The sequence below is a fragment of the Trachinotus anak genome, unplaced genomic scaffold, assembly GCF_046630095.1.
Source record: "Trachinotus anak isolate AG129_WGS33_773 ecotype Australia unplaced genomic scaffold, CSIRO_AGI_Tana_v1 ptg000002l, whole genome shotgun sequence".
Classification (NCBI taxonomy): domain Eukaryota; kingdom Metazoa; phylum Chordata; class Actinopteri; order Carangiformes; family Carangidae; genus Trachinotus; species Trachinotus anak.
In genome coordinates, this window is record NW_027273853.1 from 24,081,114 (window position 1) to 24,097,360 (window position 16,247).

The following is a 16,247-nucleotide window of genomic DNA, read 5'->3' on the forward strand; positions in this document are numbered from 1 at the left end:
TAAACTAAGCATTTATGAGCACTTTATCATGCAATTAGAAAAGTTTGAGCACATGTTGCACCTTCTATGTTTTCATTTTGCCATTCACATTTTTTGTATATTTTTGTAGGTCATGCATATCTTAATCTTTCTGTCTCTTATCGATTAAACCTTTGACCCCGATTTTGTAATACTTATCATATATTCATAAATTTGCTTCTTTGTTTTAGTTTGTTTGTTAACACGGGTTTTATTTTTTAAGCTGTGACCGGAAACCATTTCCTTTATTCTGTTGGGTTGACGGCTGTGCGGGAGAGGGACGTCTGAAGAGAAAGCGCAGATGAGCCGCGCCGCCGTTTTATTTCTCTGATCCGTTGTCTGTCACTTTTTGTTTTTTGACAGTTGCTTCAGAGGAAACTCGTCTGTTCGCTTCGTCTGGGTCAAGAAAACTTCGCGTTGCCAGACAAAGAAATGGAGATAGAGAAGGAAGTGAAGAAGGTAAGCTCTGCCCTCCCCGGTGCTCTCCGCCTGTGTGTCGGACCGACCGGGGAACGCCCTGGAAAGGTGCGCGGAGCGTGCGGCAGGTGGCGAGGAAAGTCACTGTCAGGGACGGGCTGTCCTGGTTGATTGTCGGCTTTCATTTCGAAAGTGTTCCCAAGTCGTGTTTGTGCGTTTTCATTGGAAAAAAATCTGAATTAAATGATGTTTACAGAGCTGAAAGCTGACCCTTCTTTCTTAGCAAGCGTTCTTCCCTTTGAGAATATGTTGCGTCCTGGAAGAACTCAACGACAAACTGCGTTTAAAGTTTTGTCAATATAGCGTCAACGTGTGTATCAACAAAACGTATAAGTCCTATAACATATTAGTGGTTATTTAGTAAAACATTATAAGAATTAGCGACATTCGGCACAGATAATGTGCACAAAAAAGTTCTACTTTTCACAATATTGTTGGTTTAGTATTTGGTGCGCGTTGCTCTGTAGCGATAACTACTCAGTTTTTTTAGGGCGCAAATAAACATAACAGCAAAATGTAGACCTGTTGTTAAAGTTTATTAACCCAGGAGTCAGTGTTGTTGTTTGAATTAGATACTTGCCGAATTGTAAAGTTACTTTCAGTTGTGCTTCTAAGATATTAAATTATGTATTACTCTCCATGTAATTCAGTTTTTTAAGCAAGAGCACACACAAATAAGACAGTTGTTAAAGGAGTTTGGCCATGCAAGGGAGGGAGCAGTTATCGAGTGTTATGTTATGGTAGGAAAGTGTGGGTCTTACTGTTTCAGACAGGGATCACGATCACAAAACAGAATTTGTCCAATGGATTTACATTAATTTCAGATCAGAGTTCATTTTAGTTGCACATTTTTGCAGGGCACATTTATTTGAACAGTAACACAGGTCACCATCAGAACCTGCATGTTGCATCTGCCTGAAACTAACATCCCAATCTGCTGAGTTTAGGAAATAACAGTGTTGGAATTGTTTGAAGTACACTTCAGTCTTTAACGTACAGCTCAATCCTAAACTCAGTAGCTGAAATGTGTGCATCAGAGTGAAGCTTCAAATTACAAATTTCTTTGTTATATGAAAAATTAGTACTTTTTTAAAATTTTCTTGGTAAATTTGTTTTGGTGGGTCAGGGATTCTTTACTGGTGCAATTCTCCCTTCAGTTGTTGTAATCCATGCCATGCTCTTAACGCATCATATCACCTCAGTTTGGAGTCATGGGATTCTTGCTTAGGCCTGCAGATAGCTGGCAGCAGTGAAGAGGCAGTGCGGATTGCTGCAGGGGTAAAAATTGGTTAATGTGATGTGACGTGTAGCAGTGAAGCTGCTGTATCAATCACTCAGTAAGCTGAAACTTTAATTTGTCATCACTTCGGCTTCAGTCAACTGCACAAGTTTAAAATAAGGTTGTCTGTAGCGTAAGTCTGTGTGCACCAAACATCAGTGTGTTTCCAGCATACTGACAGTTGTCCCTGCAGTCTTCACATGCTGGGACAACCCATCACAGTTAGATGAAACATGCATATCTGGCAGGATTCACTGGCCATTGTGTCTTTTTATTAGACCTTACTTTGTTCTTTTTTTTTTTTTTTTTTTGGCAGAAAGACAGGATCACCAGCAGATAGTGTCGTCTGCCAAAGTGAAGGAATTTACCAGCCTGTAACAGAGCCAGAATCTGTCTTGTGCCATTTTCTTCCTCTGTTTGCAGGTCCATCAGCTAGTTGCTGTTCAGTGAGATAACAAAGTCAACTCTTTTAAAAGCACAGGAAAGTCATTTATATATACAGTAAGATGCTGCTGGAAAAGTGGGTCTGAGCAGCTGGATGACCCAGACAGCCCCAGTCTGACAGCTGCTTTTAATCCCTGGAGGAGATGAGTCTGGCTGCTGGAGGCTGCAGGTCTCTGAGAGCGCCTCAGTCAGTGTGAGGTGCTGTAATTACTGTCAAACTTTAACTGCCCCTTTTCAAGGCTGGGAACCTGTGTGTTTAGGTAATATTTCGCTCAATTAAGCTTATACGATTGTCCAAAAAGACATGGGAGATAATGAGCTCACTGTGTACAGGCTGGGGAATCATCATCATCACTGCCACTCTGTTAAATTGAGGTTGCTTCTAGACGTCTGTCTCTGAGGCGCTGAGATCACCGGGAGTCATTTTCCTCTCCAAACACCTAAGTGGTTGTTGAAGCTGCCATACGCAAGGAAAAAATGAGAGCTGAATGACCTAATCGGCCTAACATCTCTGCGTTTCTGTGTAACAGACTGGAAAACAGAGGAGCTAGTGTCACTTTAGAAAAATCAAGTATCAAAATACAGAACTGTCTCCAAAACAGCAGCATGAGGCTGAACTAGAATGACATTTTTGATGATATTTTATAGATAAAGATATTTTCAGGCCTCCCAGCTCCTCAAAAGAAGGAAGTTTTGGTCAGCGGAGTGTGTGTTGCTTTGTGTCATGATATATATATATAGTATTGTGAAATGTTAAACAGCCGCTACAGAGTAAAGCAGAAACATGCTTCTTAAAAATAGAAAAAGCAGGCATTTTGCTTTGCCACATGAGAAAGTAGGCATACTGTAGATGGAAGACGACTCAGACAGTAATTACGTTTATTTTTAGAAGTTTTGGCTTCTCACTGATGTTGCAGAAACATGATGTGGTGGTCTGAGAGCAGGTGGCCAGCTGAAATGAAAATGGCTCCCTAGCTGGTGACTCCCTCCATCCCAGCTGCCACTGGCCTGCAGCTCTGCCCTGCTGCAGCAACATGACTCATGAATGTGACTCATCTGACCTGAGCTGTATACTTGGTGTCTGAGCAGCGTCGCCACCAGAACTAATGACCCTGCAGGCTTAGTCATACAACAAAGTCACTGAGTGACCAAAAATGGCCGGTTGTCCTCACTATGCCCGAGATAAGAATTTAAACTTCCACAAGCAGTGACCACTTAGTTTGTGTCGCCTACAATCCCAGTGCTTGTTTTAGCATCTGAGGTATTTAGCTGATGCTCTCGCCCAGAGTGCAGCTGCACTAACATGTTTGCTGTTTTAATTATCACCAGAAATCAAGTTGTTTAACTTCACTCTTGTGCTCCTGAGAAGAAAGTCTCACTCTGCTCTGGAGGCTGTGATGAAAGCTAAAATATTGGCATCAAGGTTCCACTGTCAAAAACAGGAGCGTCTGTCTGCATTCCTCACTATTTGGTTTCTTTTGGGTCAGAAACATCTCTCTGACAACGGGGGGGGGGGGCTGGATCGCACAAAGCTTTCAGCATCATTGGATAGTTGACCATATACGGTCGTAAACGGCAGTAATGGCTCAAAGTGGACATGAGTATTGTGTGACACTGAAGACGGGGAAAAGAGTGCAGTTAAAGAGACAAGAGCTTCAGAGTCGGCAGCCAAAAAGGCTGAAGTAGTTTATGGTGCTTCACTGAGGCAGCTGGAGGTTTTTCTATGGAAGAGAGGTCCTGCTGAAATGAGAAGAAAAAGATTCTGTGTGGAAAAACAAATCATTTGAACTCAGGGCTTGTATTGACTTTAAATAAAATTTTCTGCCAAACCAGGGCAGCATGTTAGTCTGAATATTGCCAAGAATCAAGGAGAAAATGTGAATTACTAAGTTTTAAGTTTTACTGCTCTGTGTTTCCTCTGATTTCTAGTGCACAGCACCAGAACAGCCCGTTCCAGTCCCTCCAAGAGCAACTGACTCTTGAAATTTTTAATTTAATTTGCAGTGCTCAAATTTCAACTTTTATTTTTTTTCCCTAAATTGTTTTACCCTAAGGAAACTCAGAATTACCTTCCAGGGGATAAATAGTCAAAACAGACATGTGATATGACTTGTAATTATGTGCTCTGTTTACAGATGACCCTGGGCCACGAGTTTGGCGCTGGAGCGGCCTGTTTGAAATGCAAGGACAAGTGCGAAGGCTTTGAGCTGCATTTCTGGAGGTTTGTGCAGTTTTTCTTTACAGCACAGCACCATCACAGATATAAAGGAAACAGTGAATATACCTCAACTTCCTGTATCTAGAATAGAGCTGTACGAGTAATTTAAGATTAAATCAGGGGGAGTCTTGAGCAAAGCACTGAGGCTCAGGTGAAGATACTGAGTAAAAACACAGTGTGTTTTTTTGGGCACTTTCCAGGTATTCCAGTAAAGAACCCGGACAGTGATGAAAAAAACATGCTTATTCAGCTCATTGTTCCTGGAACAACAAAGGGAAAATAAAATAAAAAAACATCGCTGTCCTCTTCGCCTAATTGAAAATACTCAGATCGGAGTCATCAGCCTAATAGGACCATGCTGTTCCTGACAACAGCTACGCTTCATGTCTTTGAACACTGGGCTCCATGTCCCGTTAGCTTATTGTTACAAAAATATCAAAACTGTGTGAGTCTGCAGTAGACATAACTTTAGGTCTGAATAGTGTTGAGAGTGGGGGGTAGAGCCTTCGGGGCGGGGGGCTTCTGGGCTTCTGGGCTTCTGGGCTTCTGGCTTCTGGGGGTGTCTTAATTCAACAAAGTAACTATAATTGGAGGCTGAGAACAACCACTAAGTCCACGCCTCGACATACGTAGATGCTAGTGTAAGCACTGTTTTGTTGTGTTTGTTTTTTTTTTTTTAATGTGGGACATTCAGTCTGGACCACCCAGGGTTCCCTGTCTTACTTACCCTGTCTGTCACGATATGTGCTTTTATTTGGACCAGTAATTGGACTCTTCTGTCTGGACAATTATCCACACATGGCTGGTTTTCCTGATGCCCACCACAGCTCCAGCACAAAGGCCCACCATGGGTCTGTGGTGGCAGCCTGAGGTCCAGTCAGTAGTGTTGTATTGTAACAGACAGTGGCTTTACTTACTCTGCCATGTTGGATCTGCAGGGATTGGCACATACAGTACATATAGGCCTTTTTATCAGGCTGCACACACCCAAAACCTAGATAATGAAAAAGGAAAGTTAAGCTGGATATGCAGACTTTAGTTATCTTTCATTACCATTAATATCACCTGAATGATTTTAATGTAAGAATAAGCCTTTATCAGGTAAACACACAGTATGCAACTTCTGCCGCAATGGCTCTCTCAGTCATTGTCATTGTAGTCAACTTCTCCTGGTTAGGATTCCTTCAGTGACAGTCATTCAGGAGGTTTTCACCAGGAGCTGAAACACTAACAAACAGAGCTGGTGATTAAATCCGGTAAAAACACTGAATAACGATGTTTCACGTTAAAAATCTGTGTTTCACTGATGCTGTTCAGCAGATACAGGATGTTATAGAGGAGCTCAGATCAGAGCTGCCACTAATATTTACTTGTTAGTTTCTCTGATAACTTCAGATCCAGATATCTGATCAGTTAAAATACACAGTTGGAAACAGGCAAGATCTGAAAAGTGTATCTTAAGCTTAAAACTGGACATAAAGTCATTTTCAGCTTCTGGCAGGCAACCATATGATGCCATTAACAGGTGACCAAGTGAAACGGACCCTTATCATGATTAAATCACAGATTTTTCTGGTTTGAGAATTACTGTAAACATTTGGGATAATGTAGCACACAAGTACACAAGTCAAAAAATATACAACAGAGGTCTAGTCAGTTTTAGACATTTTTAATATGGAGTATATAAGTAAGTAATATAAGTTTTTCAATAGGTAATCCTCAGTTTGAAAATGTGTGTTGTAGAGAACGATCTGTTTACTTCAACAGTTTCTCACGGGGTGTTTTTCCTCAGCTGTTACCAAAGAGAAAGTCATCACACACCATTTCAAGGTCAACATATCACATGGTTTACAAGATATTTCTGGACTATTAATGCTGTTATCATTGCTGTTCGTTCTCACCTATACAAGTAAGACAGGGTTTACTGAGTGTGTGTGCCTGGTCATGCTGAAGCATGCCCAGCGGTCATAAATTGTGTCATTGTTATTCTACAAATATGAAGCAAGTTGTGTTAAGGCATGTGAGAGGAGCAGGTATTTGAATGTAGCGCTGGGTTTGTTGTGTTGGTTTCAATAGTAGCAGACTGTATAATTCCAATACAAAAGAATATTTGTTTAAAAATAAAATACAATGCAGTGAAGAGTAGAAGGGATTAGAGATTCATTCAAGACTCTTCCAAAGCAACATGAATGTGAAACATGAAGAAAAAATAAAGACATTGTTCCACACTGAATCATGAATTAATAGATGATATAAATTACTTTTTAACAGTTCACATACATTAAAGCACAGGACTGTGGACAACAGTCTTTCTCATTCTCACATTGAATACACTAGAAAACTAAATGTTGTCTAAATGTTTTTCTGTTGTTTTTTGCAGAAAAATCTGCCGGAACTGCAAATGTGGCCTCACGGAGCACGATGTGTCGATGAACTCAGAGGAGAACAAGAAGGTAGGCAAGCTGTTCGAGGACACCAAATACACCGGGCTCATTGCCAAGCTGAAGACTGACGGCATCCCCAGCTACCAGGGCAACATGATCACCATCACTCTGCCCGCTCCTGCCTCTTCTTACATTGTCCCGCCAAGTGCCTCTTCCACTGTTGTGCCTGCCGCTGCCAGAGCTGGGTCTGTACAGCCAGCTGGAGCCTCTGCAGGTACAGCACCCAGTGCTGCTCAGGCCCAGGCCCAGGCTCAGGCTCAGGCTCAGGCCCAGGCCCAGGCCCAGGCCCAGGCTCAGGCCCAGGCTCAGGCTCAGGCTCAGGCTCAGGCCCAGGCCAAACCTCAGCCCGTACCAGCAGGTGCTGCGCCAGTGAAGGCCAACAAAGTGCCAATGCCTGTCAGCGCCACATCAGCCAGCTTGATGCCAGTTCCCAAAGATGTGCCAATGAAGTCTGTCACCTATGAGTGGGCACCGCCAGTAGCCAATAAGTATCTGGTAAGAGTTCAGAAAAACTGGCACTGATATGATTATAACCAACTGTAAATGTCAATATTGATTTCTGACAGTCAATGAATAACTTAAGTCATTTATTAAGCAAAAATGAAAAACACACTTTTTAAAGCTTCTCAAATGTTTTGATTTGCTGCTTTTGAATGTTTTCTATCATCAATCCATCCATCCATACCGCTAATCTGTACAGGGTCGTTGGGGGGCTGGAGCTACTGACACTGACGCTGGGCAAGGGTGGGGTGTTTTCTATCATTGTATATTGATTACACTGGGGAACACATTTTTTGTTGAGTTAGGTCTGACAGCTGTTTTTAACTAATTTTTGGGTGCGGAATTCAAAACTGAGTTTTTGAACTATAGGATCCCCGTTTTCTTAAAACATATGAAAAATACTGTACTTAACAGATATGTGCTTGTTTTATGAAATATGAAAGAAACAGGCATGACTGCAATGTTTATTTAACACTATTATGTTTTTACAAAGGATATGGCTACTGTAATTATAATTGTGTGCAGACATGATCTGGAACAAAGGAAATGTATACCTATGTAAATAAAACACTAAGATGGAATAGTTACAAGCTTTGAAAACTAAAAAAACAGCATAAAACGAAATAGAACTTACAACGGTATGCCCATGGTTACAAGGTTCAGAGAAAAGCCAGCACAAATCCTCTTAATTCCTACTATGCTAGCTTTCTGTTTGCAGATATTGATAGTACTGACCTATTGGGAGCTGCACACACCTCTCACCGCACTGTCTCAATTGTGACTGCACAAACAAGTTGCCACGTAGCTGTTGATGAGTCCAATCGTAATCAGATGGCAAGTCTTACTACAGCTAATCAGTGGAATTTTGCTTATCTGGAGGGTAAGCTGTGGAGAAAAAACTTGACGTGCTCGAAAAAAACTGACTGCAATTTTGGAATCAGCATCCCAATTTTAGTTTTAATCAGCATAAAAATCTAGCTCAACAGAAACTTTTTTTCAAATTGTTCCCCAGTGTTATCTATGAGTGTTGGACTGCAGCTGGTCAGACAAACAAGAAATTGAAAGATGTTCCCTCAGGCGCTGAGAACTTGTTTCTCACAAAATCATTAATTGTCAAAACAAAAAAAAAATTGACCAATCATTAGCTTAGTATGGATCGCATTATTTACTGGATATTAAGTGACGGCAAGGATTTTGAGATAAGACAAACACATGAACTATAGGTTGAATCTACAGCCAGAGATTTTTGGGAAGACGGCCTTGTTAATCACCCTGAAAAACAGCTTTTGTCTCGGCCCTTATACACTGGTACTGTACCTTCTGATTCAGGAAGTTAAAAGCAATCTGATCTGAAGTTTTTCAGGTCTGTTTCCCCTGAGCAGCACCATGATAAAGTTTAAGAACATTTTTAAGGAACTTAGGGGTTTGTCATGAAAGCCTTTGGCCACTAGAGGTCCCAATAATATTAATTTTAGTCCATATGTATAACTTAAAGTTGTTAAGATCACTCAGCAGGGCATCACTGAAAAGGGTGATGTAATTTTTGATAGCAGCAGCTTTTACTGTCTCCCAGTAAAAGTGTCTTCTTAGAATTAACTTACCCTGTCTTTGTTGAGTCTAGTGCTGTATCTGTAGGACCATGTTTTGCATGTCTTCTCACCACAACACAGGACAGTTTCCCCTTACTTTGTTTCTGATTGGTCCTTCACGTCTCTCTCTGTCCTTTTCTCATCTCTGTCTTTCACACACTTTTCTTTCTCCCTTTGAGTTAAACAGTTTCTTTTCATTGTCCCTCTGACTTCCAGGCGGTGCGTTACATCGAGCTGCTCCCACCAGAGAAACGTCCAGTGGCCGGTACAGAGGGAGCTGCTTACCGTCGGCAGCAGATGGCCCGCCAGCTGCCTGAGCATGACCAGGACCCGTCCAAGTGCCACGAGCTGACTCCTGCTGAGGTCAAGCAGATGCAGCAGTTCGTCCGCAAGTACAAGGATGAGGCCCTGGGGGTCGGAGACGTGATGCTGCCTGAAGAGATGGCTGCAGTTCAGGCAGGAGGGCAGGGTGGAGCTGCTGGTGCTGGTGCTGGTGTTGGGGCTGGAGGTGCACCTGGTGCTGGAGGGCCAGGGTTTGGCCCTGCCATTGGTACACCTGGAGCTGGGGTTGGCGCTGGGGCTGGTGGTGGAGGGGCTGGTTTTAGACCAGGAGCTGGGGTTGCTGGCGGTGGAGCTGGAGCTGGAGCTGGAGCTGGCTCTGGGCCAGGGCCAGCAGGCGCTGGTGTTGGGCCTATGGGTGGGCCTGGAGTGGGTGCTGGCTTTGGACCTGGAGCAGGGGGTAGTGGAGCTGGAGCAGGAGGTGCTGGACCGCTTTCAGGGCCAGGGACTGGACCATCTTCAGGCTTTGGGCCAGCTGGAGGAGCCATGGGCACTGCTGCCACTGCTGGAGCCATGGGCGTCCCTGGAGCTCAGCAAGCAGGACTACCACAGCAGAACTTTGTAAGATGTTTTTATTTATCTATTGTCTGTTTATCAGTGTGTTCCTGTCAGTCTCTGTCACCTGTCACAGTTTAGCCTGGCATCCAGTCCAGGCTAAACTGGTAGAAATATTTATTCTAATGTTAAAATTAATATTTTCTGTTACTGATAGATCACTAAAAAACTGATTTTTAAAATAATGAACTATTTTTCATTATATCAGACAAAAGTTTTATAATTATTATTTTATCATCCCAATATAAGTCAAACTTGGATTTCTAAAGAAATCCTGTCATTACAATAGCTAATCATGTAAGCAACGAAAGGTCTATAGTTTTTTTTATCAAATTCATATGTAATGTACAGTATATACAGTAATTAAGTAGATATACTTTACTTTTTCCACAAGTGCATTACTATTATATACAATATAAGTAAGTGTGATAATCAAAACAAAGACCTGTTAGTGCTGATCAGGACACTAGATGGAGCCATAAAACCAGCTCTGACTCAGCCTTCCCCATTCAGGATGATGGATAGTGATTTACTGATGATTCACACTGGGTCATGAACCACAACTGACGTGTTTTTTTAAAAATATCTTTTCTTCACAATTGGCAGTTAGTGAATTATTGTCTGGAGTCATATGATTTACTCCTGTTTTATTTCTACTTTGACTCATAAAAAAGGATTTTGAAATTGATATAAGAAGCAGCAGTCTTCATGTAACAGTAACAGAGCGTCAGATCTGTTACTGTTACATGTAAAGTCAGATCACAAGTCAGGTTCAACATCATTTTTTTCTGTTTTTTTTCCCTGTTTTTCTCCATGTTGCTGTTGTCTTTCTCCTCTGTTGTCTTTTACATGTTCCTATGTTGTCTTTATGTTCTTTTTCTCTTTCTCTGAGCCTTACTCTTAATTCCCCCCAGTGTCCATAACTTCATAATGTCAATTCAGTTCAATTTGATTTTATTTCTATAGCTTCAAAAAACAACACATTATCTCAAGGCACTTTACACAGGAAGGTTGAGACCTTCCAATATTTCAGAGAGAAACCAACAGAACCAGACGGTGGGCGGCCGTCTGCCTCGACCAGCTGGTTTGTAAGGAGAGAAATGGTGGACAGAGAAGAGGAAGAGGAAATAAAGGGGAGAGAGAAGAGAGAAAGATCACACTCTCCTCTCCTGGCAAGAGCGTGTGATCACTTATTTCTGCCTTCACACTCAGACCACTCCAGCACTCATCTCAGGTTACAGTGTGTTATCTGTATCATAAAGGGGAATTCCACCCATTTTCATCACTAGAATGTGTCATTCAAGGAGAACTGAGATCTAAGCCCAAGAGTTCAAATGTTCCCATAAAAAATGGCCTTATTGTCAGATCAAAGGAGGCCCTACTTGACTTTGATATGGACTCAAAGACAGGGATATTGCCCTTTGTGTTAAGTGCATAATAATTCTTTGTTATTACTGAAAGGGATGAAAGGAATCTTTTTGGGACAGGACGCAACTGAGTTTTCCAACACAAGTCAGTTGAGCAGAGACTGAGGTCGCTTTACCCAAATACAAGTAGTGAACAGCATCGCCTTTGCCTCTTTTTGACATTTTATTGTCCGTGATCAATTGAAAAATCCTTATTAGATACTGAAAATTGTCATTAGCAGCCCACTTTTAAACCAACAAGGAACAAAACTGAACTGGAAATTTGTCAAGTTTTATTTCACAAACCATCTCTTCTTTTCTTTTCCTTCTCCAAGTCGTGCCATCACTGCCAGCAGCCGATGCGTCTGGGCGAGCCGGCCGTCTACGCTGAGCGGGCCGGCTACGATAAGCTGTGGCACCCAGCATGCTTTGTGTGTTGTAACTGCAGTGAACTACTGGTGGACATGATCTACTTCTGGAAGAAAGGCAAGCTGTACTGCGGACGCCACTACGGAGACAGTGAGAAGCCACGCTGTGGAGGATGTGATGAGGTGAGAGGGGGTTATTTAGATCAGTAATATTTTAATTGTGCGTGCATCACTTTCTGTGCAGTTTTTAGGTTGCTAGCCCCGTTTATTCTACAATATGATGCATGTCTGCCCACAGCTGATCTTCAGCAATGAGTACACTCAGGCTGAGGGACAGAACTGGCATCTGAAGCACTTCTGCTGTTTCGAGTGTGACTGCATCCTTGCTGGAGAGACGTATGTCATGGAGAATGAAAAGCCTGTGTGCAAGCCCTGCTACATGAAGAACTACGCTGTGGTGAGACAGACTCTCTTTCTCTGGGTTTCTGTTTGTTCACATAGTTGAAATTGTTTTGTTTGCTGGACGCTGCCATCTGAACCCCAATTAAGATCACCAGATGCATACATTCTTAGCTTGAGTAGCACTAATGAGGGTCAAGACCCTAGAATTTCAAGTCCTGGTGTGACCTACAGGAAATGTGTGGGTGTACCAGAAAAAGGGGCCTGCACATAAAATATTTTCTGTAAAACATGATAATAAATGTTACTCTTTAACTTCATCTATGATATATTAACCTGGGTTGATATTCTTGTCATTATTTTTAAATTAAATGATGAAATTAAACAATACAATTCAAAAATAATCCTAAGTGTATTTAAATGCTTGGTCGCACAGTGGAATCCCTGATTCTTAATGTTTGCAGTGACACAGTCAGAAATGAAGGAAAGTATGAGGTTGCAGAAAAACAGTGGCTTTGCAGGGGATTATGTCAGAGAAATCATGTAAACACAAGCCGAGTGCTTCACATTCTTGCTGTTGGGTGGCCAGTGTTCATTTACAGTCATTCTCTTGTGTCAGGAGTTCTGTTGTTCAAGCTTTTACAATGAACTAATGACCCGTGATATCTTCTGTCAAACTTTTTAAACACAATGCAGGCACGAGAGGAAGATAAAGTACTGCTGTTACTAGCATTACAGTCACAGACTCAGACACTTTGACATTGAATTATTTTTATTTATTTTAATTATTATTAATTATTTTTTAAAGGCCCCATATTTTACACTTTTCTGGTGTTTTATTTAAGCGTTCATATCCATAAGAAGATATATTTGTGGTTTTAAGAACCAAAAACCTTCTAAATGTGGTTTTACATCTCTTCTCTCAGGCCTCTCTCTGGAGCTCTAGTAACAACAGGTCAGTCAGCCAATTAGAAGAGAAACTCCAGAGCCTCTCTTCTGATTGGCTGACTGTTTTCTGTGACCAAAAATATAGCAGATTTCAGGTAAACACTCAGAGAAACCAAATCCTGCAATGATGGATGGTGGGTCCAGGTGGGCTGGGCTTGGGGCATGGCTGAGAGCAGTGATATCACTTTGTGACATCACAAAGTTACAGAAGTTATGACAGCTCGTTTTAAGACTCAGTTTCTCAGTACAGGCTGTGTGCATTTCTCTGTGGACTGAGTGCTTTCATACTTTCACATTAATATAGAAGACATGGACATCTCACTTTATACAATATGGGACTTATTGATGGTCAAAAAATGAGAAAATACTCCACTGTTTCTTTTACAAAATACTTATAATGTAAAAGGTTTCCCAGTCCCAAAACATATCTACCACTGGAACATGGTTGGTTGTAAAGGAAAATTACACTCAGAACATACAACACTTCAGTTGTGACCAATATTTGTTACATTTCTGAGCACACACTGTATTTTACTTACAGTTTGATTGAATTTCTTTAAATAATGTACTGAGAAAACAAAAATTACTAAAACCTAAATGGAAAGTTTGAACAATATGAAAAAAGTGGTGAAAAATGTTAAGAGACGACTGTGACTTGACATCATTATCTCCTCCTCTATCCCAGAAATGCTCAGCCTGCCAGAATGCGGTGGAGCCCGAAGCCCAGAGGGTTTCCTATGGCGAGCACCACTGGCACGCTGCACCGGAGTGCTTCAAGTGCTCCGGCTGCTCCAAGTGCCTGATGGGCCAGCGCTTCATGGCAGTGCAGGGCTTCCTCTTCTGCTCCGTGGAGTGCAAGAAGAAAACCATGGCTTAGAGCTGCCAAAACAACTCTCTCCATCTGCTCCACAACCACTTGTGAAACCAGGAGAGATTCAGCTAAAACTAGAACCGGAGCAGGGAAAACAAACACTGGTGCAGCTGAGGAGATGGATTTCGGTTGTGTAGTTGAAGTTAACATAAAATAGAGTGCCTGATATCTCTAATATAGAGATGTACAATAATAATGAGTCCATTTGCATTTGGGTGCTTTTTCCTTCCTGTCCATGAAAGACCACAGTGTTGATAAATCCGTCTCAACTAGGATGATTTCGTCCTTTCTTCTGTCTTCCTTCAACAAGTTGATTTTCTTTTTTTTTCTTTTTTTTGGTTCTCTTTTTGTTTTGCACTGATGAGATTCATTTTGTATTGGTCAGAGGCGGCAGTCCAGTTTATTAGCGTTAAACCTGTGTCTGTTTAATGGTATTAGTGCTGAACGTATTGTTGATTTTAATGTAACACCTTTCACTGCTTCTACTACTGATGCTCACCCTCCTCTATGCAGCAGTATTAGCCAGGTTTGGAGTTGATTTGCTTCCAATACTACCAGCTTCCACACCAAAGTGAAATCAAATGATAATAATGGACAACCTTTATTCTAACTCCAGTCATTATGCAGCTTAAATAAGTGTTTTAACTGAATAAATTCTGTTTCTGAGTTTAAGTGACAACTGGAAGTAAATACAACAACTCTGACAGCAGTATATTTGGCTGAAAGCAGCCACCTGCTGTAGTTGTGGTGTTGAATAGCATTGTTCTCTGAGGTGTAGTAGTATTTTCATATTATCTTAAGGGAACAAAACAATGTGAAAACCTTCAGTGTTCACCATCAATTACCAGTTTATGAGGTGCACCTGTGCAAACCATGGCAGTACAAACAGCCCTGCAGTTTCATGGTGGAATATGGACGGGTGTATGACTGGTGTTTCTGATATCATTCCCTTTTTGTATGTTAATGTGGGTTAACAAAGTGCACAAAGATTTACATTGTTGCAAGAATGACAGGACTGCATTAGTTTTTATCTAATGAACTGGTAACACTGTGTAATGTAGTTCAATACACAACAATAACACCACAAACTATCTTCAGCTACTGCATCTTCTTACATTTGATTTTACAGGTGCTTCTTTCATTAATTATTCTTTATTTGGATCTTGGATCTACATTAATTTAATAAATGAACAATCGTTACATGGAAAGTATAAAATATATATCAGTATAAATAAATATTAACTGCAGAAAATGTGTCTCCCTCTGCAATTACTTAAAAGTTAAGTTTTTATCCAAGTCTACTTGTATCACCCACTGGCCCCATGATGGATGTAAACACTGTAAAGCTGTCGTATAGGAGGACTGGCAGGTTTGCCAAAGACTTGATAACTGAGGAAAACCACTGTAAGTTGTTAAACATAAAATTTTGTCACTTTTTACTTGTGCTATTTTTGTGTCAAGTACTTTCCTTTTCATGCAATAAACTGCACTTTAAATTGTCTTTTTTTCCAATTATTTGGGCTAAATCTGTGGACTATGAAGCAGTTGAGTTTTTCACTTGACAACTAATTGAAGCCTCTTCACAGCCATTGTCCACCCAGGACAGTGAGCGTGCAGACTTGACATGACAACATACCTCTCTTTATATTTTGCTGAACCTGTTGGCAACACCAGAAATACTTATTGGCCGTATGGGCACTGCCAGCCCCTTGAGGCTTGATGTAGCCGGTGAAGGTACTTTCAGCCGTCAAAGTGATGATGTGGCAGCACAGCTGATCACCTGTTCCACAACAAACATTCATGCAAAAATCTTTGGAAAAAATGACCCTCTTTTATGGACAGCAGGAAAACCACAGGTGTAACTAACAACATTATTGATTCTCCATTACATGTCCATTGGGCCAATATGCAAAACACCAGGACAATAGCATGTGTCACACTTGTGCTGTGACGTGTCTTCTGTGGAAAAGGTCTCCTGGTGCATTTAGTGTGGTGATCTCATGTGGTCTAATCAGTGTGACTGAAAACACCTGTGTGGATGTGCAGGGTATAAACGGATATAAACAGTGCCACAATTACACAATACATACACATGCCCTGTGCACTAGTTGTCACAGTATACAGACTATGACCAATAAGTGTCATTACTGTTTCACATGGGAGCAAGAAATGATTAAACTGCACCTCTATTGCCACTGCTAATGAAACGAAGAATTCCTGTAGTTCAGCTTCATCAGGTGAATCACTTTCCTGTCACACTCACCTTTAACTTTCAGTATCAGCTCACTTTGACCCCAGCAAGACCCATGATGACCCATGTGACCCATGCTCTGACGTATCAGCTGTTACTCTCTGATGGGATCTCTCTAACAGGCTGGCCATGATGGAAAA

The 16,247-nt window shown here is 41.4% G+C and overlaps 1 protein-coding gene across 1 annotated transcript; it reads left to right on the forward strand.

Moving 5' to 3' along the window:
- Positions 1 to 276: 276 nt before the first annotated feature.
- Positions 277 to 15,357, forward strand: tes (testis derived transcript (3 LIM domains)). Its single transcript, XM_071457380.1, has 7 exons — positions 277 to 477; positions 4,354 to 4,439; positions 6,817 to 7,375; positions 9,187 to 9,870; positions 11,606 to 11,821; positions 11,937 to 12,095; positions 13,671 to 15,357. Exons 1-7 carry the CDS (start codon positions 451 to 453, stop codon positions 13,860 to 13,862), a joined length of 1,923 nt encoding a protein of 640 aa, XP_071313481.1. The 5' UTR covers positions 277 to 450; the 3' UTR covers positions 13,863 to 15,357.
- The last annotated feature ends 890 nt before the right edge of the window (positions 15,358 to 16,247 follow it).

Excerpts from the sequence above, each read along its gene's own strand:
- tes (XM_071457380.1), top strand. The coding sequence starts at position 451 with ATGGAGATAGAGAAGGAAGTGAAGAAG. Across the intron at positions 478-4,353 it reads TAGAGAAGGAAGTGAAGAAG|ATGACCCTGGGCCACGAGTT; the intron begins GTAAGCTCTGCC and ends CTCTGTTTACAG. Across the intron at positions 9,871-11,605 it reads GACTACCACAGCAGAACTTT|TCGTGCCATCACTGCCAGCA; the intron begins GTAAGATGTTTT and ends TCCTTCTCCAAG.